We start from the raw sequence: 23,838 nt of genomic DNA on the forward strand, positions 1-23,838 counted from the left end.
ATAGCTTGAATTAAAACATATTAAAATTTGAAGTTCAAATTAGTTTTAATCATCGTATAACTTGCACTGATTAAATAATTTGTTTGGAATTACTTGGATATTAGCACATGATGCTAATGAAAAGAACATGTAAATGCGTAGTTCCAACAAAACTAAATCTAAAAGTGGTTTACTTGGGTCTAATGCCATTGGATAAACGTGAAATACTTCAACGGGTCAACTACAAATACTTAATTTATCGAACCTACTTCAGGGATATATTTATACGTATGTTATGTTATGTAGTGTAGTTTTTTTTTATAAATACAATACAGCTCAAAATATTGATTACAAAATTATGGATTAAAGCCGACATAGTTTTGAAATATTATAAAAACACAAGTAGATGACCTATAGAAAATGGTTTGCCAAGTATATTAGTTCCGCCAACTGCATGCAAAATGTTGCCATTCTCTTTACTTAAATGAACATAATAACAAGCGCATTGGGCTAGACATAAACATGCCCCTTTGTGACTTGGGACGAGATATTCGTGAAAGTTGACACAAGACAATACTATTAAATGGCACATATTAATATCAAAAGTTAAAGTAAAAAACAATCGAGAAAGACATTTTTGAAAATTTTCAAAGATATAAAAAGTCATTTAAAATTCAAATTTAAAAATAACTTATCAGACCGGGGGGGGGGGCGCAGCTAAAATTAAATTAAAATAAAAAGTGTAATAATTCCTCTCTGTACCAAATTTATGGTCAATTATTTGCAACTTAATTGAAGGGAAAGTCGCATAATATGGATTACAGCTTCCAATGAACATAACAAAACTTACTTGGCAGAGAGAAGCACTGCATCTGTTGATAATGTATAACATCATTTTAGAAGGAATGTGGTTTCAGAGATAGAGATTAACCAACATTTCAATCTGGGAAACGTTTCTTCATGAAATGTTTCTCAGATGGTGTGTCCAACAGTATTCTTCGGGCGTGACATAACGGCTCCAGATTTTCAGCAATTACTCCAAACGTAACCACGTTTTTTAAAGGGAAGGTACACGTTTGGTAATTACTCAAAACAAACATCAACTGACTGACTTGGTAACGAGCGTTGGAGAGTTGTTGATAGTTTAAAACATTGTGAGAAACGGCTCCCTCTGACGTAGCATAGATTTTGAGAAAGAGGTAATTTCTCACAAAAATAATAAAATACTTCATACCAAGAAGTATTTTATTCCTATCTAAAAGCACACAAATTTGTACAACAATGGTGTGTTTTCTCCCATCATTTTCTCGCAACTTCGATGGCCAATTTACCAAGTTTTCACAGGCTTGTTATTTTATGCTTATGTTGGAATACACCAAGTGAGAAGGCTGGTCATTGACACGAATAATTATTTCGCAGATTATATAATAAGGTATTATTTGCCTTTAAAGGTAATTGGAATGAGAAATAGCCTGGGGAAAAAAAACACCTTAAAATATTTCGTACGGGTTTTATGAAGATGTGAAACAGTAAGCTTTCAGTGGAAGATTCCACATCTGCACTACGAGAAAGACTTCACCTGCCTGAGGAAAATATTTCTTAAATATTAAGCAGAAAAATAATAATAACGTGTGCATTTACATATCAATTAGCATACCACACCATTGAAGAATTGGAATTGGAATTTTACAAATCAGACTAACTAAATAAGTTAATAATTCCTGGATTTGTTAGCATTAATATTTAGTAGTCTACCAATTAAGAAGTGTACATAACATTTCTAGTTGTGTTATTTGATTTTATTAAGTGCAACCTTAAAGAAGTATAAAGAGGCGCCAAGCATGTGGGAAAAACCATTAACAAATAGCTTATGGTTAGAATAATTAAAACTCGGAAATGGCGCGTCTATGGTGATTTCAATAAAATAAAAACAAAATAACCAACAACATAGTAAAAAAAAAATGGCTTCATAATATGATTAAAAATTGCAAAAATAATATTACAATGGTTTTCAATTGATAGATTTGGCAAATTCATCTTGTGCTAACTCAAACCAACCAATTTGAGGAATGAATGTATTTGGATAGTTGCAAAATATACTATGACCATTGGGCACGTGGTTGCTGGGCGCTTTTTCGGTCAAAATGCATCACAACCTAATTGGTGGTTACAAAAATGGCTTTTATCGCAAGTTGTCGCAACACTGTGTTTAGTTAATAGCTCTAGAGAAGAAGAAAAACAAGGAAATCACGCCCTCTTGTGTCAATAGGGAAACACATTTCAATTGCATAGCAAACCTATATAGAGAGCTGCTTGCAACTCATAAAAACCCACACCGCATGCACAACATTCTTAATAATATTAACCAACTTTTAAAATTATATTTACAGTTTATACAATGGTACCGATAGAAAAAAACACGTTATTGCAATACTAAACAGTAAAAATTAACTGCGCAAAAATTGGCAAGTAGAGTAGTACGCTATTTAAAAATGCACACCAGATTATAAACAATGGCGTGTCATGTTTTGTTATGAATTTAAATTTGCGCTGCATCTACGATATGGTGATTATGAATTAAAATCTATGATTTTTTAAACCTATTTTGCAATATATTACAATATTGAATCAGCTACATGGAGACTGCTAGTTGCCCTTGTTGGGATTCTCACCACCGACCTTTAAATTGGCAGTTTTTACATACATGCAAAAAACAACTTTTGACAATGATAGCTCCACCTCTTGTGAAGTTTACAATCATTATTTACAAAAGTAATGTCTATGTCAGCAATTAAACTACCAATAATTTGGAAGGCGTCTAATCTCAAGAACAGAGTTTGATGACCATGTGGACAAATATCATTTCAATAACCGTAGTGTCCTGTTTTAAACTAACAACCAACAATGTTATGTCATGTTATATTAAACTACTGGGACTTTTGGTGTAGACAGTATACAAATCAAAGTGCTGCCAATTTTCAGTAGTTATCCAGGTTTGCTATCAAAACGGCTTCGTAGAGGAGCACACGTGTATACAGTGAAGTTACATTGCGTTTGACTCATCCATTATGTTAAACTAAAAAACTAGTTTGAATAGGAGCTGGTGCATTAATTTAAACTGGAGAAAAATGTTCACGGTCTTTTTAAACATCTCAAAGAGTTGTTTCGTGTGAGGACGTATTGATGAAAGGTGAATCTTCCTGTTCAGACAGACCGAGATCAGTCTCAGCGCCTGTTGTGTAATCCAAATGTGCTGATGGGTACAAACGATTGGAACCCATAGTGTCCGTGGCTGAAACAGTGGCTGGGGAGGCTGGAGGGACCTGAGACCCCGCCAGAGGGGTCGGGTACGTCGAGGGCAGACCGGGGGACCCAACGGAGCTAGGAGCAGGCGAGATGTTCTTGGTGGAATCGGGACTAGCAGACCGAAGCTCGGAGTACCCGTTGTAGGCCGGTGGAGGTGGACTATGCGACGGGGGATGTGGGTACACCACGGCACCCTGTGGAGGTGGCACGTAGATTGTTGGGGACGTTGTTGCAGGGTTATAGTGAATATCACAGTTGAGCAGATGGGGGTTGGTGTCGGTGTTGGAGTAGCCTGCTTGCTGCCGGTGAACCTCGACGGCCGGACCCCATTCAGGGGAGGATCTTACAGCCTTCCAAAATAACTGTGCACAAATGAGAAAGAGAATGCATTAGAGATATATTTACTCAATAAACGTGTCAACTGCAAGTTGTGACATGATGTGGCTCCCTGCTCCTGGCTCGCATTTTCTCTGATGCTATGACATTGCTAAAGTATTTGTTTATGCAAGTTCGCCTCAAACAAGGTTAAAAGCCACTCTAGGTAAGGGGCTACAAGAAGAAAATGATTAAATATGAACATAACTCGAAGAGCTGGATGGGGGAACCATCCACCAGGCAATGATTTTCAAAGAGATGCAGTACATAAGCAGTAAGTTGGAATTACTCTTTGTTTTACATCTCAACAAATCGAGAGTGTATGCTGGGTGAGAAGAAATTGAAGCTTTCATTAGAATCGAATCTGTGCAGCTAGAAAGGATCGTAACTGATTTTGATTTATACGAAAGGTAAAGATTATGAATCGCTCATTTTCTCCCGATCAAGACAAAATAATATTTAAACGAAAATCAAAAAGGAAATGAAAAGGGGAAAGGAATAAAACAAAGAAAACTAGACATTGTGTGTAATTATCTCAATGAAGCATTGGCCGTGTACTGTATATCAGTCAATCTTGCAGGCTATACTCACATTCGTTAAGTAGGTATAACTCCTTCGCTGTTTGACCAATTGGTAGATGCCAACAATTATTGGTATCATAAATAGAGGGACGATGCCAATAGCCAACATGATGTAACCCATCCAAAATGGGTTACTCACTTGTTCCAAATAGAGCATCGACACAATGAAGCTATAACAGAAATATAACTGCAGAAAAGAAAACAGTTTGATATTTATTAGGTCACGTCATGATAATACAGAGGTTTCACGTAATATACAAGCATTGCAGGTAAGCGGTTCGGTTCAGAGCTGTTTAAGTAATTTAACAACAATCCCATGAAACCTGAGATAAAAGCTCATACTGCTTTCAATCTCAAGAAGTTTTAATTCATGCTATGTACCCAGTCAATATTTGGTTTAATGCATCACAACAACCATCGGTGGAGTGCACGACCGAGTGCCACTGAGCTTTAAAGTTGTTCTGAAAAACTTGTCAGGAAACCAGTCAAATAGGACAATTAGTTTTGTGGAATGTGGAATGATATTTTGTTTACTCCTTATCCTTGTTGACAACATAAGTTGTGCTTTCTAAAAAAAAACAATTCGTTTCTTATTAGTAGCTCTTTGAGTTTTGGCCCCAATTAAGACAACAAGTACATCTTACCACCATGGCTAAAGGGATGATGACGGCCCAGAAAGGAAGGAAGATCACTTGCAACAACTTTGGGAAGAAATTAACCATTATCTGCATCTCTCGTGGCAGTCTCAAAATGTCCCATTTAGGAATCGTGCCTGAAAGCGAATAAGTTGAATCATGTCACTGTCTCACCTTTACAAACATATAATGTTGGAAAACAGACAGAAATTAGCTGATCTAGGCCCTGGGGTATCTTACCATAAATCCAGATTGCAGCGAGCGGCAACAAAATGGCAACGAAAGGAGCAGCCCAAACTACCATATGAGTATCGATTGCCCTTATCACGGCATAGCCACTCTGCAAAACAAGCCAACAGAAGCAAAAACCAATAGTCATTATTAGCTAGAAAAATAACTACGCCTTTATGTGATGGTTCTTTTCAAGATTTACGAATCATTGATCGACTGCAGACTGCCGGTACATCTACTATTAGTCTCGAGATTTCTAAAACATATCATCTTGAGTGAAAACAACAATTGACATTCAAATTCGGACTAAAAGTTTCAAGAGATAAACAATTCTATGCACTCCTCTTTGCCGCTTGGCTTTAGCAGCAAGGGATAACAAAATCTATCATTTCCATATTTCGGCTGGGTTTGTGCGCTCAATTATTATTATTATGAACATGTACCCTTCATTTGTTTATTTGAGTTTGTCTCACCTCTGTTACCATTGGGAGAGAAATCAAGAAGCTGAGCACGCAGATGATACCACTCGTTGGTAAGAGGAATATCCAGGAGTGCGGTAGATGAAACACATCAAGAAACGTCGTCAGTAAAGATTGAACAACAAACACCTGCAACATCAGATTGTACTTTCAATATTACACGCATATCAAAGTCTGCAATTATAATTTGAATAAACACGGTGTCTGACGACGTAGTAAGGGTTCGTGTGCAATTTGTTTCTAGCCATCTTTGGAGTATGCCAGCCCCGGCTGACACTAAGGGTTGATTCAGTGCCCAAATTTTAACACTTAGAAAATATTTCCAATTGAAATGAAGTCTTATTCGAGGAGAAAAACAAATGGAATGAAAATCTGAAAATGCACCAGCTGATTTCGGTTGCTACAACCAAGTAAAGACAACGGATTAAACCGAAATGTTCACCTTTGTTTTTTCATTTATAACACCAGTTCACACAACACAGGAACCTTGCCTATGCCTATTTTGTATAAAGGCTCTTCCAATCCGGTATAGTACATTTCTGTGCGAATCAATCTGCTAAGCAAAGTGTGATGTCACAATACAAATCACTATCCAACACTAACAACTCATCGCTCTTTCATTATAAATCTTGGTGTTTTGTGAAACCAAAGATTTAATATTTCTCTCAAAGACTGATCTTAACGAGAACCAATTTAACTGCTATGCAAAAAGTAAGACTCTTGAATGGAATAAAAGCAATAACATACGGATGAGCTTATAGTTGTGATGAAGAGTGTGGCAAAGTAGACACATGACCAGGCAGTGGCAGTCGGTACAGTTGAAAGGACTTGTGGCATGCCTATGATCAAGAAGTCCACACCTGCAGAATAAAGCACATGGTCAAAGCACCAGATCAATCAAATTCAATATCTGCTAAAAAAATAGTAGGATAATTAAAACAAATAATCCACAGCTTCTTCACAGCTTCTTTTGAATAAGTGCCATCTTAAAAATATATCGCAGGACATCTTAGGAAACGGAGTACAGTTTAAAACAATTATTGAAGCTTGTGAGTTGTGTACAGTGTTGCTTCAAAATCACCGCGACATTGTTGTCAGTTTTGCTTGTGGTACATTTTCCCGGCTGTTGCCAATAACAGTTTCGCCGTAACAGATCTTGGTTACGACCTGGAAAATGAACACTTATTGGGACATGCTTGTAGGATAATCTAAACAGGAACCCATCGTCCTATGGGAAGGCAATGTTATGCTAATTGTCCAGGCTCATGAGAACCCTTATTCAGATGGCATTCATTTAATGTATTTTAGTGATTATTCCTTCTTTAAAAATGATCTTATTATAATTTGGGTTACATATTTCATGGTTTGTGACGAAAAGATAAAACAGAATAGGGGTCTGGTATCTGTGAAAACAAACTGGTGTCGATGTTAATCATGACGTTTCGGCAAATATTTGTTTGTCTTCAAGAAAAAAGACGACAACAGAAGTATCGTCATAACTGAAACATTTATTCATCTTCTATAAAGTTATTTCTAATAAGTACCTGCTCCAGCAATGGATCCAACATCAAGATTCGCTACGTGGGAATGGCCACCAACTAAAGTAGCCACCGTCAGCACACGGACGATGTTGATGATAATCACTGCCAACACCACAAGGAAGGCATCACTGCATAGAGAAAAGGAAAAACACATCAACAAATCAAGATATAACTTTCAGCAAGTGAGTAACTTGCAAGTAGGTAACTTACATGTGGAAAATTAAATAAGACACAAATCCTACAGATCCAGGGCACGAAATCCTCTATCGTCCAGCTTAAAATGCAATATACACGTTTATTTTTTCATTGAACTGTTTTAACTGTTTCTACCTAAGTTAGTCAATAATTATATAATGTCAATGTTGTATAGATATATTGTACTCTCTTTTTAAAAAAAATATTTCTATTTTGCTTGTGCAGTGCCATGAGTGACATGCCTGACGGACCTGTGCGCTCTATAAGAGCCCGCAGTTATAATTTTTTATGTTTAAAATATACTTGAAAAACCACTGAACTCACAGGCAGAAGTTGTTGTGGAACTTGTTGTAGCTAGCAAGTGACGAGAACACACCTGTTCCAAGAAATCCTATGCTGAGTACACAGCTCATCGCATTCCTCCAGAACTGGGGGGACAGTTTAAAAAAGAAATGATTGTGTTTAAAGGCAGTGGACACTATTGGTAATTACTCAAAATAATTATTAGCGTAAAACCTTTCTTGGTGACGAGTAATGGGGAGAGGTTGATGGTATAAAACATTGTGAGAAATGGCTCCCTCTGAAGTGCCATAGTTTTCGAGAAAGAAGTAATTTTCCACGAATTTGATTTCGAGACCTCAAGTTTAGAACTTGAGGTCTCGAAATCAACTATCTAAACGCACACAACTTCGTGTGACAAGGGTATTTTTTCTTTCATTATTATCTCGCAAGTTCGATGACCGATTGAGCTCAAATTTTCACAAGTTTGTTATTTTATGCATAAATTATGTTGAGATATACCAACTGTGAAGACTAGTCTTTGACAATTACCAATAGTGTCCACTGCCTTTAAGAAGGTTTGTTGTATATATTTATTTCTTGTTTTTGCTAAAAGATTGTGGTAATGAATATAATTCAGGAAGGTCGGTGATTTAACAAGACAACCATGCATAAAAAGGCTCACAAAAGCTCCTAAAAGACATGGTCATAGATTTGTATACTCCTGAGCTATTTTGGAAAAGGATTCCCTTGGTTTGGGTATCGATAATTTTGTCACTCCAAAACAATTGCATCTTGGAAACAACTTCTTGCATCTTTATTAATGGCATGGCGTAAAAGAGCAAATGTTTATACAAAATAGGTAATATTTAATTAAATTAAATAACGGAACATCTAAATTTCCTAAAATTTTAGGAAAACGACTTACAAAACCGATATTTTACGAACATTGGAAACACAAAATATTTTAACACACCTCGAATGACCAAACACGCCGGAGGTCAACAAAAAAATAAAATCGGAGGCCTTCATAGGCACCAGCTAGGGTGGCTCCGCGTATGAGAAGAGCGAAAGTTAGGATGATAGTGATGGGCAAGAGAACCAAGGCAACCTGTAACAAAATGGTAATCAAGATAGTTTCATCATTCAGCAACAATTGGTGATCAAAAAGCAGTATTATACACATGTATACCGGTACCTCTACCAAGATACCACCAGAATTAACACTAGAAGAAAAAGTAAGAGCTGAAATATCGTCTATAGCGAGGAAATGGTTAAACAATATTTTTTATAAAAGTAAATTCTTATTTTGATTGCACAGTACATGAACGCACACTTGAAGGGCTTAAATAAGAAATACAATTAATAAATAAATAATCATAAACCAGTTGTTTTCACTGTATGAGGACCACTGCTGTCCTGTGTCGTGATATAGTTTACTGTTTCGCTGTAAAGTTATGTATTACAATTTTAAAAAACATGTTAGCTTCACTCTCAAAAAAAAACAAATTCCCTTGAAGCTTTTCTGTTCACTTACCTTCCCGGTCAGCTTCGCTCCAAGACATGTCAAGAACAGAACCAATCCCCAAGTAGAAAGAAGACTGAACACTAAATTTGGTTTCAACCCACCGATGTTTGTCAAGTCATCCTGTTCGTTAATAATAAGGTAACTGCAAAACAAAACCAGACAAAGATTGAATATTGGAGTTTAACATTATCACACACGTTGTCATAGACCAGTCTTTTCACTTGGTGTATCTCAACATATGCATAAAATAACAAACCTGTGAAAATTTGAATTCATTTGGTTGTCGAAGTTGCAAAAAAAAAACACTTGTCACACGAAGTTGTGTGTGTTCAGATGCTTGAAGTCGAGACCTCAGAATAAAATTCGGAGGTCGACGTTACTTCAGAGGGAGCCGTTTCTCACAATGTTTTATGCCATCAACAACTCTCCATTGATCGTTACCAAGTAACCTGCTTAGCTAAGAGTTTTGAGAAATAACCAATAGTATCCAGTATTAAAGGCAAGATTTACATTAAGTACATTTAGTTATTGAGCCATACAGGTATGTCAACAGCAGAAATAGAGGGCGTCCACAGCAGACTGACAACGACCCCCGTAATGATGACGTCACATTTTGAATGTACCTCCCTTTATAAAGTGATGTAACTGGGTACTACGTTTTCTGACAGTTGAGCAGAGACGCAATGGGAAACACACAGCAACTTCATCAGTACTGAGATCTAACTGGGTTCAGCATTCTCCGGATTCCGATTCCGACGAGATAAAGAAAAACAAATGTTAAAGATTGATTGATTCCGTACAGGGTCCCTTGTAGAAGATTAGTTTACCTGGCAAACTCGTTCGCAGGGCTGATCTGCGCTGTGTAATCAACGTAAAAATCAGACCGGTAGGAAAACCCTTGGTTCTGCAAGGAAACATTCTGTTGAACGACCCCTGGCGATGTCATCGCGCTGGAACCATCAAAACAGTGAACAGTATTCCAATCATTGGAACAGTCTACCCACGGCAGAGTCTCTGACGAGACGGTGTAGAAACCATACAGAAGATAAAAGGATGACAGCACGTTGGAAAGTGCGTTATAGAGAACGAGGTAGAGGGTTGCTACCAAGCCAAGTCCTGGTTATCATAAAGGAGAAAGAAAATATACAAACGTCATGGGATTGTGTAAATGCAACAACTGTATCATTTATTTATTTATTTCAAAGAGAAAATAAACTATGGTGTGGTGGAAGTGAAAACTATAATATTACAATCATTGAATTTTCAGTAGCTACATCATAAATTATTAATATTGGTTTTTTTTTAAACCAAACTTTGCAGCCAAAAGGCTGAATTGCATTTAAGTAACAGTATAAAATTATATTCGAACATCAAAGAGTAAGAGCAAATATACAATAAGAGGTTATAAAAAATATAGAATAATAAATCACTGTATTCTGAAAAGGTTCCTCAAAATAAAAAGTGGTAGTGTAGTGTCTGTATACAGTTGTATATGACTTTTCATTGATTATGTGCATTTTTTGTGGACCCTTTGTGCTTGTCTTGATTAAGAACCGAGTGTTTGGGGAAACTTCTACAAACCTTTGAACAACGGCGCAAAGTTCCAAACCGAGATGAACCCGGAACTGGAGAACTGACCAAGTGCCATTTCCAACATGAAATATGGAAACATCAGCAGGATTGATAGAATGCTGACCACGGCCAGGAAGATGCCTATAAAAAAGAGATTACACAAAGATTAATGACTGCTGTTTTTTACCCTCTCATTTTTCACAGCTGGCTTTGATAGTATTTCAAATTTGAGAAGTTGCTGGGTAGAGTCAAGTTGAGGGTCTGTGTTATGTTTTATAGGGTTAAGGTCCATCATACGATAAGACCGGAACAGCTTCGTGTTCGTCCAAAGCACAAACACCAGATTGTCTAGTTATTGTCATTACTAGTTATTATTATTACTAGCTGTTCCGACAGCAGTACCACTGTATGCTACAGAGGAGCTGAGAAAGCTGCAGCGGAATGATTCCGACATTAATTATCAATATAAGACAACGATCTTAACCCAAACGATCATCTACTCCCTGCTGCAGGAGATTTCAATATCATGTTGTTTGTGAATGAAGTGAGTTCACTTTTATGCTGCATCAATTTTGAGCTTAGAAGCAAGTCTCCAGTAAAGAGACAATGGCGATATCATTATTCTATAAAAAACAAGGCTACTATGTCTTACTAAACAGAACGTTCAAAATCAATTACCCCCTCCGTTGGCATACACCAGGTAGGGCAATACCGAAAACGTGCTGTGGGCGTTACACACAGCAATACATGCAAAGATAAACTCAATCTTGTTCCACCAGTTTCCACGTTTGGGGTTCTCGTCTCGGCTCGAGATGGGGAAAGGGCGAGTGGGACGCGGCATGAAGGCATCCGGGGAAGGCCTGCTCGCGGGCACGGGGTTACCGGCTCCATTATCTGGGGCTGGTGTCACTGGTTCTGGATCCTCGTAGACGAACCGGCTGCCGTCTGTGACGCCTCTGTTGTTCGGCTCAACTCCTTGAATCAAATTAAGAAACAGAAATAGTTACTAAAAAGTATTTTGAATTTGGTAACTAGACATCGAAGAAGTTGGAATAGTCTTTCTCGAATTGCAGACTTTTTAAATATTAAAATAATGTATACGAAGTACGTATGTAAATTGCATCATGTATAAGTATGGTCCATATATAGCTCAATACTTTTTTATTTGAAAAGAGGCGAAGACGGTATACCTTTCGTTCCATTCATTGTGACTCTGAATCTCGATCTATTCCCAACGTAAACTGTTTCGAAAAAGAGAATAAAGTTATTGAACAGAGTAAATTGATAACCTCACACGGGCCAATCACATTTTATCAAATAATACACATTGTAAAGCTGGATCTGAAAACCTATAAACGCAACAGCTGATTTCGGTTGCTTGCAAGCCAAAATTAAGTAACAATGTGTTTAACAAGATTAAAATTGTTTTAGTTGTTCATTGTTTTTTCCCCCAGACTCACACAACGGATTCAGCCGAAATTGGGTTTGTTATTTCATATGGTTGATCACACACAACATGTCAGCGACTATTTTGTCAGCCCTAAATAACCACTCCGGTCCTGTATAACACATTTTAACATTATCAAAAGTGCTCTAAAAAACATTCAAGGGCGGATGGTGCTACGTTACAAGTTCAATGTAGAACACTTTTGTTTTGCGTGGGTATACAACGACCAATATTTTCCAAAAAACTTGATGGCGGTCATTCACATTAAGTAGGGGCCTGTGTATTGTATACACATGGAGACACTAATAACATTCTTCCCGAAGTACTCACAATATTCATGGATCTTGAGTCTATATGATATTAATTTTATACAGAACCAATTCAACAATCCAGCGATAAATTAGACTGCACCCAGTCCGCTCTCTAACAACAAAAAGTGGAATAAAACTAAAGTCTATAATTCTTCAGCATTTGCATACCGATGGGTCTTTGCACACACCTGTCTCGCATAAGTAATTTAAGGATCACTCGATAAACATGAGATTTATTTCGTTGAACGAGATATAATAGATGTGTTTTATATACTGGGCTCTGGCCGCTCTGTTGATAACAGCACCTGGTGTTGTACGCAACGTGATGTTATTTACATACCACTGAGCTAAGGCCAGGTCAACCATGGGTTACTAAACAGATTACTGCCAGTGCCAGCATCATTTGCTCAAGTTTCTCTCGTTGGGGTTTATGAAGTAGCTACGTGAAGATGACATGGGGTCGTCACTCCGCGTGCGCCTCCTCCGAGTTTAGAAATGTCATTTGGTGATAGTAGACTTTTAAGGAAAGGTTTAATATAAGTTCAATGGGGAGGGCAGTTTGGCATCAATTAAGGGGACTTGGGTCATCTGATGTACCGACAACTCACAATCCTCGTAGTACGACCTGAAATCATGAATCTTAAGTTAGTCAATGCTTCATTTCGAGACGAAATTGTTGTTCTGCACAACACATGTATATCCATATTAAATGTTGTTTTTTTTTTTTTTTTTTTTAAGGAGGGGGGATGTAAAAACTTACAAATTAATCGATGACCACATTACTTCGCAGTGAAGGTTCTCAAAATGCTTCATAATTGAAAACTGCTGCATCTTACCAAGTAAGTTTGTTTTGCCAATAATTTTAAGAGTGACTGATAACCAAACAGCTCAAAATTTCATCATTATTCGACAATGAACACAATATTGCCTTATTCCACAACACCACATGATTCTCATTAGTTTGACATTGCATGGATGCACAACGCTGTCTATGCACTCCCAGGGGCATCAGGTTTTTATTCCAATTCGGTCTCAATCCCCTGAGGTCATATTATGTCCTTCACTTCTAGACTAGAAGTTTAAACCCAAGGAATTTATTTTTGAAATCTCAAATTCCAAGGTTCACAATCACATGGGGCCCGGGTATGGGGTACAAGATCACATAAAGATCTATTCAATCACTATGTAATGTTGAATAGACTTTCACTAAGCAATCCAAGTTCCAACATCATGGGTGTGTGAGCCAAAGTGCCTGGTATTAGGGGAAAGTTTCTCACGATACGGATACACTGAGGTCACTCAGTTCAAGAGTACAAGTAAAGGGGTCATCGACGACCAGGGTAAGCCAAGTCAACTTGAAATGCATGTGACTTGGCAGGGATGGACGATTTACAAGGAAACTACGCCTGTGTTTATTTCCCTGTCTTTGATCAAAGATATTATTATTACACCAATTAAACAGCTAATGTTTCCTATTGAGAAGCTATCCCGCTTTGTTACCAAATCATACTCCATGATCTTTAGTTAGTACATAAATATTCTTCATAAGTTTGAGTGTATCATCCAAGGTCAAGGTATGTTCATAGAACAGGGACTTTGTATATACACTCCTGTGCAAAGATTTATGAAGCTTCCAATTTATTATGTGTATAGCTGAAATATGACTTCATTTGTGTCCATGCGTCATTAAACCTCAAACACAGACCAAGGCCTTGCCTTCAAGTCACACGGTAGACTGCAGTAGCCCCGCAATCACTGTATGCCTACAACTAGACAGAGGTCAAATCTAAAGGCCAGAACAAATATTACACTGAATGGTGTAAACAACATTATTGGTGTTGCGGAGCGGGGGGTTGGGCCGTAGAGTGGGAGTCGTTCTTGAAAACAGAAATGTTAACGTGGTGTAGGACGTAGACTGTTTTTTCCTACAAACTCAAACCTGATTTAACAGAGACACCAATACTTTAAGGGCTTACATTTTCGTTTAGTAAATGAGAAATATTATTATTTTTTTTTTTTTTTTGCCATAGTTCAAAATATTACGTATGCTAAAAGTACAATTTTTCAGGACAATTTGAGACAATTTCTACCATTGGCGGTTGTTAATTACCTCTGTTCATGAAGAAAAGACCAGTTTTCCATAATTTGGTCAGTCTAATCAATTCACGAACTATCAGGTCGTAAATGATCAAATCGAAGCACGCAGACAATGGCATTTAATGTACATTTAAAACAAATTTCCGAAAAACTTACTGGTTAAAACAATGTGCCGAAAAGGCGTCACAGACATTTGCCGAAAAATGACGCTATAAAGATGGTGCCGGCAGTAGTGCCGAAATATCCAACGGCAAAATGAAACACATAGGCCATAACACATTCAAAATACATACCAAAAATTAAACTAAGGATTTACTAGGCATTTAATTAAAAAACAACATAAATATTATTTTAAGAATTGAACGACTATTTCATTGAATTTAGAAAAGTCTCTCTGTGTCTGTGAAATTGACACATCAAACGCGAGATACATGTATTAGCCATGCGTTTTGTGTGTGACTTTTAAAGATAATAATAATAATAATAATAATAATAAGACTTGTAATGCGCACATATCCACCCTGCTGGGTGTTCAAGGCGCAGTAAAACCAAAACAAAAACAAAAACAAAACACAAAGAAAAACAGACACAACAAAATTAGTCATTGAAAACCTGTGACATAAGATAAGTTTTGAGAAGAGACTTGAATTTTGCGGTACAAACACAAGATCGAAGATTAAGTGGTAGAGAGTTCCAGATGCGTGGCGCGGCTGAAGAAAAAAACCTGTCACCCCATGAGTGTCGAGACTTGGGTTCAATGAGGAGAAGCATGGAACTTGATCGAAGATTCCTTGATGGAGTGTAAACTTGAAGCAGTTCAGAAATATAGTGGGGAGCCTTGCCATTTAGAGCTTTGTGGACAATGAGCATCAGCTTGAAGATGATTCGTTGAGAGATAGGGAGCCAGTGTAGTTGTTTCAGAATGGGGGTGATAGAACAGGATTTTCTAGACAGTGTCACAATGCGGGCAGCAGTATTTTGGAGCCGTTGAAGTCGGGAAATCTGGTTGTTAGGTAGACTGTATAGAAGAGCATTGCCGTTGTCAAGACGAGAAGTAACAAATGCGTGAATGACCTTTTCAGTGGCACTTTTATCCAAGTACTTGCGAATCTTACCTATATTCCTGATGTGATATGATGATAAACGAACAAGATCAAACGAGCAAACGACACTTTTTGAAATAGTTTTAGAGATTGACATAGGTTGTTCACCCGAACATTTGAGTTTGAAATAAGCTTCAACTAGGCCTGAATGGATCAGCCATTCTGCTCGTGCATTTGAAAACACAAGGTTTTTCTTCTTTTATTATTTTCTTGCAACTTCGATGATTGAGCCGAAATTTTCACAGGTTTGTTATTTATTGGGTTACAATAATTGACGGCACCCTTGACAAAATATACCCTGCATGTAAAGCATTGGAGGCTGAACACATATTTGAACCATGGCCCACCAATCAACGTGCTGCTTTTAAGTTTGAGAGCGTTTACATGCGCAGAGTGGGACTGACGCATGCGCAACCCCTTTGCCTAAAATAAACGACGATGTTCACCTCTGACATTGTTTCCCACAACCTGCTGTTTCTACACGACCTCGCGTGTAATATTTCCCCAAATTATTTACATCACCATAGCTTTTCAACGGCGGTCCCTCCTTGAGAATGTTCACTGTATACAAAGTATAGGTATTTTGATCGCATCGTGATGGAGAAAACACAACACACATTGCAGGCTAGGTTGAAAGACACGCAAAGTTTGAACTCCAAGGTTTGTTGGAAGCAGTGACAGTAAAAAATACTCCCAGGAAACCGGGGTTTGTGGTAACTTCCAATAATTGGCACCCTATTGTTAATCTACGTCCGCCCATCGTTTCACATATTGAAGACTTCTAGAGTTGGCATTTATTTATACACCCTAAACGGGAAAACAAATTGAAAGTTTGGGGGAGAAAATTCGACAAGTTCAATAACCTATATTTTCAGGTCATTTTTAACACGCTAGCCACCTTTCACCAAGATACGTTGACAATGTTTAATTTAGCGTTGAACTTTTTTGTATGGGCTCCTACGGACAATAATCATACAGTAGTAAAAGTTTGTGATGATTTGGGATATTTTCAGTCCTGCAATTAAAAAGAGACCTCGGCAGGTGTACGTCACAGCCTGAGAATCTAAATGCTTCATCGATGGCCCCCATGGTAATTTCAAGTCTGATCGTAAATCCACACAAGGAATGCACTGAATTCCAATGTGTCGGTCATGCGTAAGGCAATAACAGGGGGCTGAACCTTTAGCCGTATGATGCATCGCCAATATCTCATCTCATAATTAACGAGATACAACGCTCCTTATTATATTGCTGTAACAGCGTTAATAATTTATCTGTCAACGTTTGAATGGGAGACAGGTTTTAATTGGACGCTGGTAATTACCTGAGGAGAGGGACGGTTGCTGAAATGCAACGGCTAGAATGGTATCACTCTGTGAATTGTTTACATATACAAACAACGAGTTGGTTAATTCATTAACAAAACAAAACATGCTACGCGTTTATTTACAAAAACGCATAAGTGCAAAAGGAGTGTAAACACGCTGTATATACATGTACATGTTCCTGTGCATGTGTTAATATTCCGAGTTCTGAGTAACTAAATTCAAATTGAACGAAGAAAAAATATTTCTAGCGTGTATACAATTTGTTTATGAACGTGGACGAGGTTACTCAGGAGGAAATGTTCAAACGCCAACTTTGATTATTCAAGACGTGTACATGTACAAAGTCACTTCATACCGTACCTTGCAAAAGTTACGAAATGTTCAGGGTACGAAGTGGTAAGGATACCAAGTGACCTGACAGTGACACCAGAAATCCCTAGTTGCATTCAACCTTAAGGTAAAAACAAATGAGGAAGACTAACTTTCTTCATAAATATTGATAGTGAGGGAGGATGAAGTTAGTTTCAATATTCCACACAGTTATTTTTATATATTTTTTTAAGCAGATGACAAGTGAATTTGCCAATATTTATCAATTGGTCATGGAGGAAGGAAGAGCAGAAATTTAGAACAATTTTATCCAATAATAAAACATTTTCAGTTACTTTTTCAACACACCCATCCGCCATTATGGGCGGTGGTCACAACATGGAGCTGGTCACAACTGGTGTTTTGTTGTGTATTGTACATTACGGCGTAATCATTGCAAATAAATGATTTCACCTTGCATTTTCAATCAATAGACTTTCATCCCACTACCAGTGCTCGCAGTGCAACCGTAAATACAGCGCCCATACTCCCAAGTTTCGTTTGAACATATGTCTCAATACACTAAGATCATAGAGCAAGGACCAGCAATATGCAATCACAAAATCAAATGAACTTACCCAAAATGTGGAAGACTTTGACGTGAAGAAGTAAGCATTCACAAATCAGTTATTATTGGATGGGGAAAGTACATGCTGCACCAGTCTATCTACTGTGTACCAGTCCAAGCTGTTTGTGTACACACTATTCGACGACAGCTAGAGCCAGCTCCCTTCGCCTGACCTTGGTGAAATCTCCACTGGAGCGAAGAGGAATACAATGGTAGCGACTCTACGACCGTGCTATAAGCTATAACTCACCCTTTGTTGGGTGCCGTGCAGGCTTCAACGGTTCCAAAAACGCTCCAGAGGTACAAATATTCTGGGTGCTACCCGCGGGTTGGGTTCCTTGCACTTTGGTTCGCAAATCCCCTCTCCATGGTTGGGGCGTCCCCAACCTTTCCCTCTCGCAGCTGTCCGACTCTCGATCTCTCCCTGGAAACAAGACAACTTTGCGTACAGACATGATTTCCTTATCAAATTTTATTTACAAAGAAATTTAAACCCTTGAGAGGCAATGGCGTTAAAAGCAACTTGAAGAGTTTATCATCATCCCCATCTCAAAATTTGCTGAGCTTCAAAGTACAAGTTATGCAATTAAAATTTTTATTTTATACCGAAGATGGTTAAAATGCAAACAAACAAAATCACTTGGGTACTACTGCGTCTACGACGTTCGCGTATTGTAAAAGATGGTATAAGGATAAGATAACCAATTCCAACAAAGACAACAAACAAACTCAATCCGACAGATAATTAAAGTTTTTATTTTATACCGAAGATGGTTAAAATGCAAACAAACAAAAACACTTAGCAATGGGTACTACTGCGTCTACGACGTTCGCGTATTGTAAAAGATGGTATAAGGATAAGATAACCAATTCCAACAAAGACAACAAACAAACTCAATCCGACAGATAGACAACATATGCTGATAACTAAACGCAAACGCAATGTTTTGTTTTAATGAACTGGCACATGAAGGACTAGGTAAAGTCTAAAATGTCATTGCTCAGTTCAGGAAACTGAGCCATGCTCTTTGACCTATACACACATGTATTACAGCTCTAAGACAGCTCGCAGAGAAAGGATAGCATGGATACTTTTTTATGTAGCTGCATAGTGTACTGTGTACTCAGCATGAAGTACATGTACCAGACCATAGACTTACCGAGTGCTGCTAGTGCTGAGGCGGCGTTTACGTTTCAGCACACCTTTGCTAGTTCAGCTTCAGCGAACAACACAACATGAAAATGCCACCGTAAACAACATGTTCCCTGAGATCAAATCTTCAAGGTATTGGAATGGCAGTAGCACGAATGCCAAGAGTAGGGTTTATCTCTAAACACTGTTCGTACTCTAACCTTTTCAAGGGTTTTATCTTGTTGGCTATTACGGTAGCGGGTATGGTGGTGCTATACAATGGCGGCTACGGTTCGTCATCTGGGGCTTATGAATTGGGTAAGTGCCAAGAAGACATAATAACAAGTGTCTAGCACGGATGTATATTTAGTAATACATGTAGTTATCCATCAAGTGTTTCTGCTTGAGAACAATTTCCATATCCTGCCATCACTGTTTTCATTTTGAAACAAATAATTATTCAAATGAGATTTTCATTATGACATGAGTTTAAAAAAAAGTGGTAGCAGGATATGGACATATTTGTTTCAGCTTGTAGCGGAATAACTCTACAGTAAATTCAGTAGGCCTACATGAACAGCTCAAAATGCCACAACTTCCTGATCGTGCTGTAATTGTTATCAAATTGAATAAGAAACAATGACTATTGATAATTATTTAAAAATGTAATTCAATAAATTCATGACCTGATAGATCAATACGAATTCAACTATGTTTTTATTAATGTTTAAGTGTGTTCAAAGGTCATGTTTGATTAAAGGCTACGATTAATGTGATAACAGTACAGTACGAATTATCTTCGTTTGGTCTCTATAGATATTCATTCGTCATTCAACGGAGGTGAACAATCCCACAAAACTACCAAGAAGCAGCACAACATATCCGAAGAACGGACGCAGAAAAGGATCAACCATGCCGTACATAAGCTCACGCAGACGGGGACAGGTTCACGGGTCCGGAATTTGTTAGATGAATCGGACGAAGACTGGTGGATGAACAAAAGTGACACTGCTCAACATCATCAGCAGAGTATGAGTGTATACAAGATGGCCCCAGCTGAAGCCCAAATTAGATCGTCATCATATCAAGTGAGTTGCACACAATAAAACTTGTATGGGGGAATATCATTTTGGATAGAATTCCGGTGGGGGAAACATTTCCTTTTTTTAATAATCGAGATTTACATTTGTTGTTGTTCGATTTTTGGTAGTTTGAATTATTTTAAATCAAGGCTTGCTGTTATGTCTTTGTTTTCCACAATTAATGTTTAATACTTTGTTCCAAGAATCGAATCAATAAATGCACATAATCATTTTGTATGTTATTAAAAAATATTTTATTTACTAAATACATGAGCCTCCAGTGGAGAGGATGCGTGGAGGTCAATGTGATATACATGGACACTGTCTCTCTGGAAGTTTAATCTGTGGCATTTTGTGACTTTTCCCCTTTTGTTTTCTTCTTCTTTTCAGGAACCAGAAGAAGAGCAGAGTGAATCAGCCACACGTGTTTTTAAGTCACTTCTAACATTTCCTTCCTCCATACTTCAAACACCCCGTCTTTATTTACCTGCGATGCAACATTATCAAGAACCACAAACACAAACAGTGAGACCAACAGTTCAAATGAACAGCACTCGCTCCCTTGTGGTCGACCATTTTGCCACAACATCTTGTAATAAATCCTGCCGTTGGTGGCGTGAGCAAACCAACCGACAACGTCGTGTTCAGGAGACTTGCTCCGACCTGAGAAACGTACAGTCAAGTCCTTCTGTAAACTTCAACCTGAACCCAGTATCTCTTCACTCTCTCTCCCACCTCTTAGTCCTTGATAAACAAAAGCTAATCTACTGCTACATCCCAAAGGTTGGGTGCACCAACTGGAAGCGGATATTCCTCGTTGCCAAAGGGCTTTACCCCTCTGCCAAAGAGATCGAACAAAGAACGGCCCATACGCAAACGGATAAGCACATGCGTCTCTTAAGCTCATATCCCATCACCGAAGCAAAACGCATGCTGAAGGAATACCAAACATTCATGTTCGCACGGCATCCTTTTGAGCGAATCGTCTCGGCTTACATTGATAAGTTTGAAATGGACTACCCGAGCAGTACGAAGTTCAGGAGAGAGATAGGTCCCAAAATCATGAGATATGGTGACGCGGCGGATAGGAGGAACCCACGAAAGATGAAAGACGGGACTTTGTTTGTGACTTTTCAGCAGTTTGTCCGGTTCGTCAGTGACCCTAGGAATCGAGTTCTTGAACCGCACTGGGCGGAGATGTACAGCGAGTGTCACCCTTGCATGATACAGTATGACATAATAGGAAACTATAGTACACTGATCGAAGACGCAAATGTAATCATCGAATTGGCACGATTGAACCAAGAGTACCCTGCCTCCACCAACCCCACCGGGAGCTCCGAGAGGATGCTCCGTTATTTCTCTCAGTTGACTTCTGCCGAAATCCAGCAGCTTCGTAAACGATACGCCATCGATTTTAGTTTATTTGGATACAGTGTACCCAACGGAATAAATGTCTGAGGTTTGATGTACTACATGCAAGATATGTGTTCAAGTGCCATTTAAGTTAGCCACAAGGTCGGAACAGACAAATGGGGAACAACAAAATGGGAAACAGACAAAACAAGAAACAAAACAAAATCATTTAATTTGAGTTATGTCTGGTACCTTGACGCAGCTTCATGTACCGTACATTGTCAAATCACATCCAATGTTGAAACTTAATAATTTTGTCAAACTATGACAGAAGTGATTTTGTTGTGAAGGCACTGCCAAGCTTGCAACATCCAATGTCTCTCAAACGGACATCGGCTCAGCGTCTATGAGTATGCATTTGCCTATACATGTACATGTTTAAGGAAGGTTAACCGTTAGAATGATAGCACCTTAACAATCGCAATATATAAGTTCAACCGTTACCTTTATGAAAGACTTAGGTCTAAACAGTATTTGTTTAAAGCAAGTTTAAAAAACTAGCACCATTCCTTTGTAATAGTTAGTGAAATCATTAGCTTGTTGTTTCTGTCACTTTCAAATTTGACGTTGTTTTCACGCCACAGTCTCTTTGAAATAGTACATTAATTGGGATGAGATTTATTAATTTATTTTGAAATAAAAATGAATAAAACAGAAGAGACTGTTTGTTTGTCACTGTCAAACATGACGTTGTTTCACGTCACTTTCAAATAATTTATTTAATTTGAGATTGGGCTTTTCCAGTATTTTGAAAATAAAAGTTATAAAAAGACACTGAGAAAACAGTTGTATGTTGTGCACCCCCCCCCCTTCCCTCTCGTCTACAGTATACGGTTAAATGTTCAAATGTGCCTTCTATACCCCATGCTAATATTTAATGATGTTAATGCTATAATTCTTCAAATGTGCGTTCCAATGTGTAGACAGATTAATAGGTCACTCATGAATTGTCTATGAATAATGCAAGGACTATACATTGTTATTTAAAGGCGCTGGACACCTTTGGTAAGTTGTCAAAGACCAGAGTTCTCACTTGATGTATCCCAACATATGCATGAAATAACAAATCTATAATATTTTTTTTTACTAAATTGGCTAACAGCTCCCCATTGCTCTTAAACCAAGTAAGTTTTTATGTTTATAAATAGTTTTGAGGGAAAGACACATGTTGCAAGCCTGGAAAAGGGTTATATTAGTGTCATCATCATTCTAAAATTAATTATTTCAATCTATGTAACATGTGTCTGTTCAGAATACCGTGAAATACAGGGGATATAGAACATTATGTTCTCATTGATATTCGTGATAAGGAAATAATTATAATTCCGGGATGTTATTAATTACAAAACTCGAACAAAATAATGTATTTGATTTCTTGGAGTTTGGCAACAACCACCTAGGACAAAATGGTTGTATTATAATCATATATATCATATGTATTTTCTTTTCCTTTTTTTTTTACAATGAATTCTCGTTAATTCTCATTACCAATTAATTTTTAGGCCCAATCATTAACCCTTACAATCACGTAAACAAACTGCCACACAAAAGCTCACTAGTCTTGGTCAAAGTCGTATTAACTCATCTGTATTTATATTTTTCCATGACGAATAATATGCCAGAGGGCGCACTTTAAGTGAGACGGCATGGAATTTGTCATTGATTTTGTTTACAAAATTGCACTCCCATCCATTAATAATGTAAAAATCAGAACACACTCGGGCAAACCGTATATTGCAACCTTCTCTCGAAAAGCACCGAATTGTACGTTTTTAGGCTTAGATTCCCAAAGCCATTGCGAGAAATTGGGGTCAACTTTTGTTTTCACGAATTAGATGCAATACATTGTGGTGTACAAACAGTTGTAATAATTTCAAGTGAAAAATGCACACAAAACACAAGTTAATACCACAACTTACCTGGTCACATCAATCAGCAATCCTTAGGGGTTTTCTCTCATGTGATATTTTGAGTAAATCGTCGGTCGCAGAAGGTGCAATAAGTAGCCAGAACTTCAGCTTGTTGTTGGTGTCTTACAGAGCATGCTTCGATAGTTAGTTGTATCACGTGTTCACTTGACACGCTTTCTCATTGGAGGTCGACTGAACCAATGTCTTTCAAAGGCGAGAAATTCTTCTACAAGTGCACGTGCTACGTACCGGTATAGTGCAATTGGTGTTGAATTTGGACAAAACACGTGTAGCAAGATTGGACGTATAAATGTTAAAGATTGTTGCTCACAGTCGGCCCTCCATGCCAACCAGCAGTGCGGTTTGTTTATCGA

At 37.9% G+C, this 23,838-nt stretch overlaps 2 protein-coding genes across 3 annotated transcripts; one reads left to right on the forward strand and one right to left on the reverse strand.

The window, feature by feature from the left end:
* Positions 1–2,863: 2,863 nt before the first annotated feature.
* LOC117293666 (sodium-dependent proline transporter-like) lies at positions 2,864–18,126 on the reverse strand. Of its 2 annotated transcripts, none has more exons than XM_033776059.1 (15): positions 17,935–18,126; positions 11,892–11,942; positions 11,380–11,676; positions 10,711–10,842; positions 9,957–10,245; positions 9,139–9,271; positions 8,578–8,712; positions 7,647–7,750; positions 7,131–7,255; positions 6,334–6,446; positions 5,581–5,715; positions 5,117–5,216; positions 4,886–5,013; positions 4,252–4,428; positions 2,864–3,647 (listed from the first exon to the last, which is right to left on the reverse strand). In XM_033776059.1, exons 2-15 carry the CDS (start codon positions 11,905–11,907, stop codon positions 3,132–3,134), a joined length of 2,400 nt encoding a protein of 799 aa, XP_033631950.1. In that variant the 5' UTR covers positions 11,908–11,942; positions 17,935–18,126; the 3' UTR covers positions 2,864–3,131. The 2 variants fall into 2 exon arrangements, with proteins under 2 accessions (XP_033631950.1, XP_033631951.1); XM_033776060.1 differs by lacking the exon at positions 17,935–18,126 and adding an exon at positions 12,800–13,000.
* Positions 18,127–19,071: 945 nt separating this feature from the next.
* Positions 19,072–22,324, forward strand: LOC117293759 (carbohydrate sulfotransferase 11-like). Its single transcript, XM_033776190.1, has 3 exons — positions 19,072–19,374; positions 19,873–20,144; positions 20,529–22,324. Exons 1-3 carry the CDS (start codon positions 19,218–19,220, stop codon positions 21,597–21,599), a joined length of 1,500 nt encoding a protein of 499 aa, XP_033632081.1. The 5' UTR covers positions 19,072–19,217; the 3' UTR covers positions 21,600–22,324.
* Positions 22,325–23,838: the final 1,514 nt, after the last annotated feature.

Source organism: Asterias rubens, chromosome 8, assembly GCF_902459465.1.
Source record: "Asterias rubens chromosome 8, eAstRub1.3, whole genome shotgun sequence".
NCBI classification, from domain to species: Eukaryota; Metazoa; Echinodermata; class Asteroidea; order Forcipulatida; family Asteriidae; genus Asterias; species Asterias rubens.

Excerpts from the sequence above, each read along its gene's own strand:
- LOC117293666 (XM_033776059.1), bottom strand. Across the intron at positions 9,272-9,956 it reads CCTGCGAACGAGTTTGCCAG|TTACCTTATTATTAACGAAC; the intron begins GTAAACTAATCT and ends TTTGTTTTGCAG. Across the intron at positions 6,447-7,130 it reads TGGATCCATTGCTGGAGCAG|GTGTGGACTTCTTGATCATA; the intron begins GTACTTATTAGA and ends TTTATTCTGCAG.
- LOC117293759 (XM_033776190.1), top strand. The coding sequence starts at position 19,218 with ATGGCAGTAGCACGAATGCCAAGAGTAGGGTTTATCTCTAAACACTGT. Across the intron at positions 19,375-19,872 it reads ATCTGGGGCTTATGAATTGG|ATATTCATTCGTCATTCAAC; the intron begins GTAAGTGCCAAG and ends TGGTCTCTATAG. Across the intron at positions 20,145-20,528 it reads TTAGATCGTCATCATATCAA|GAACCAGAAGAAGAGCAGAG; the intron begins GTGAGTTGCACA and ends TCTTCTTTTCAG.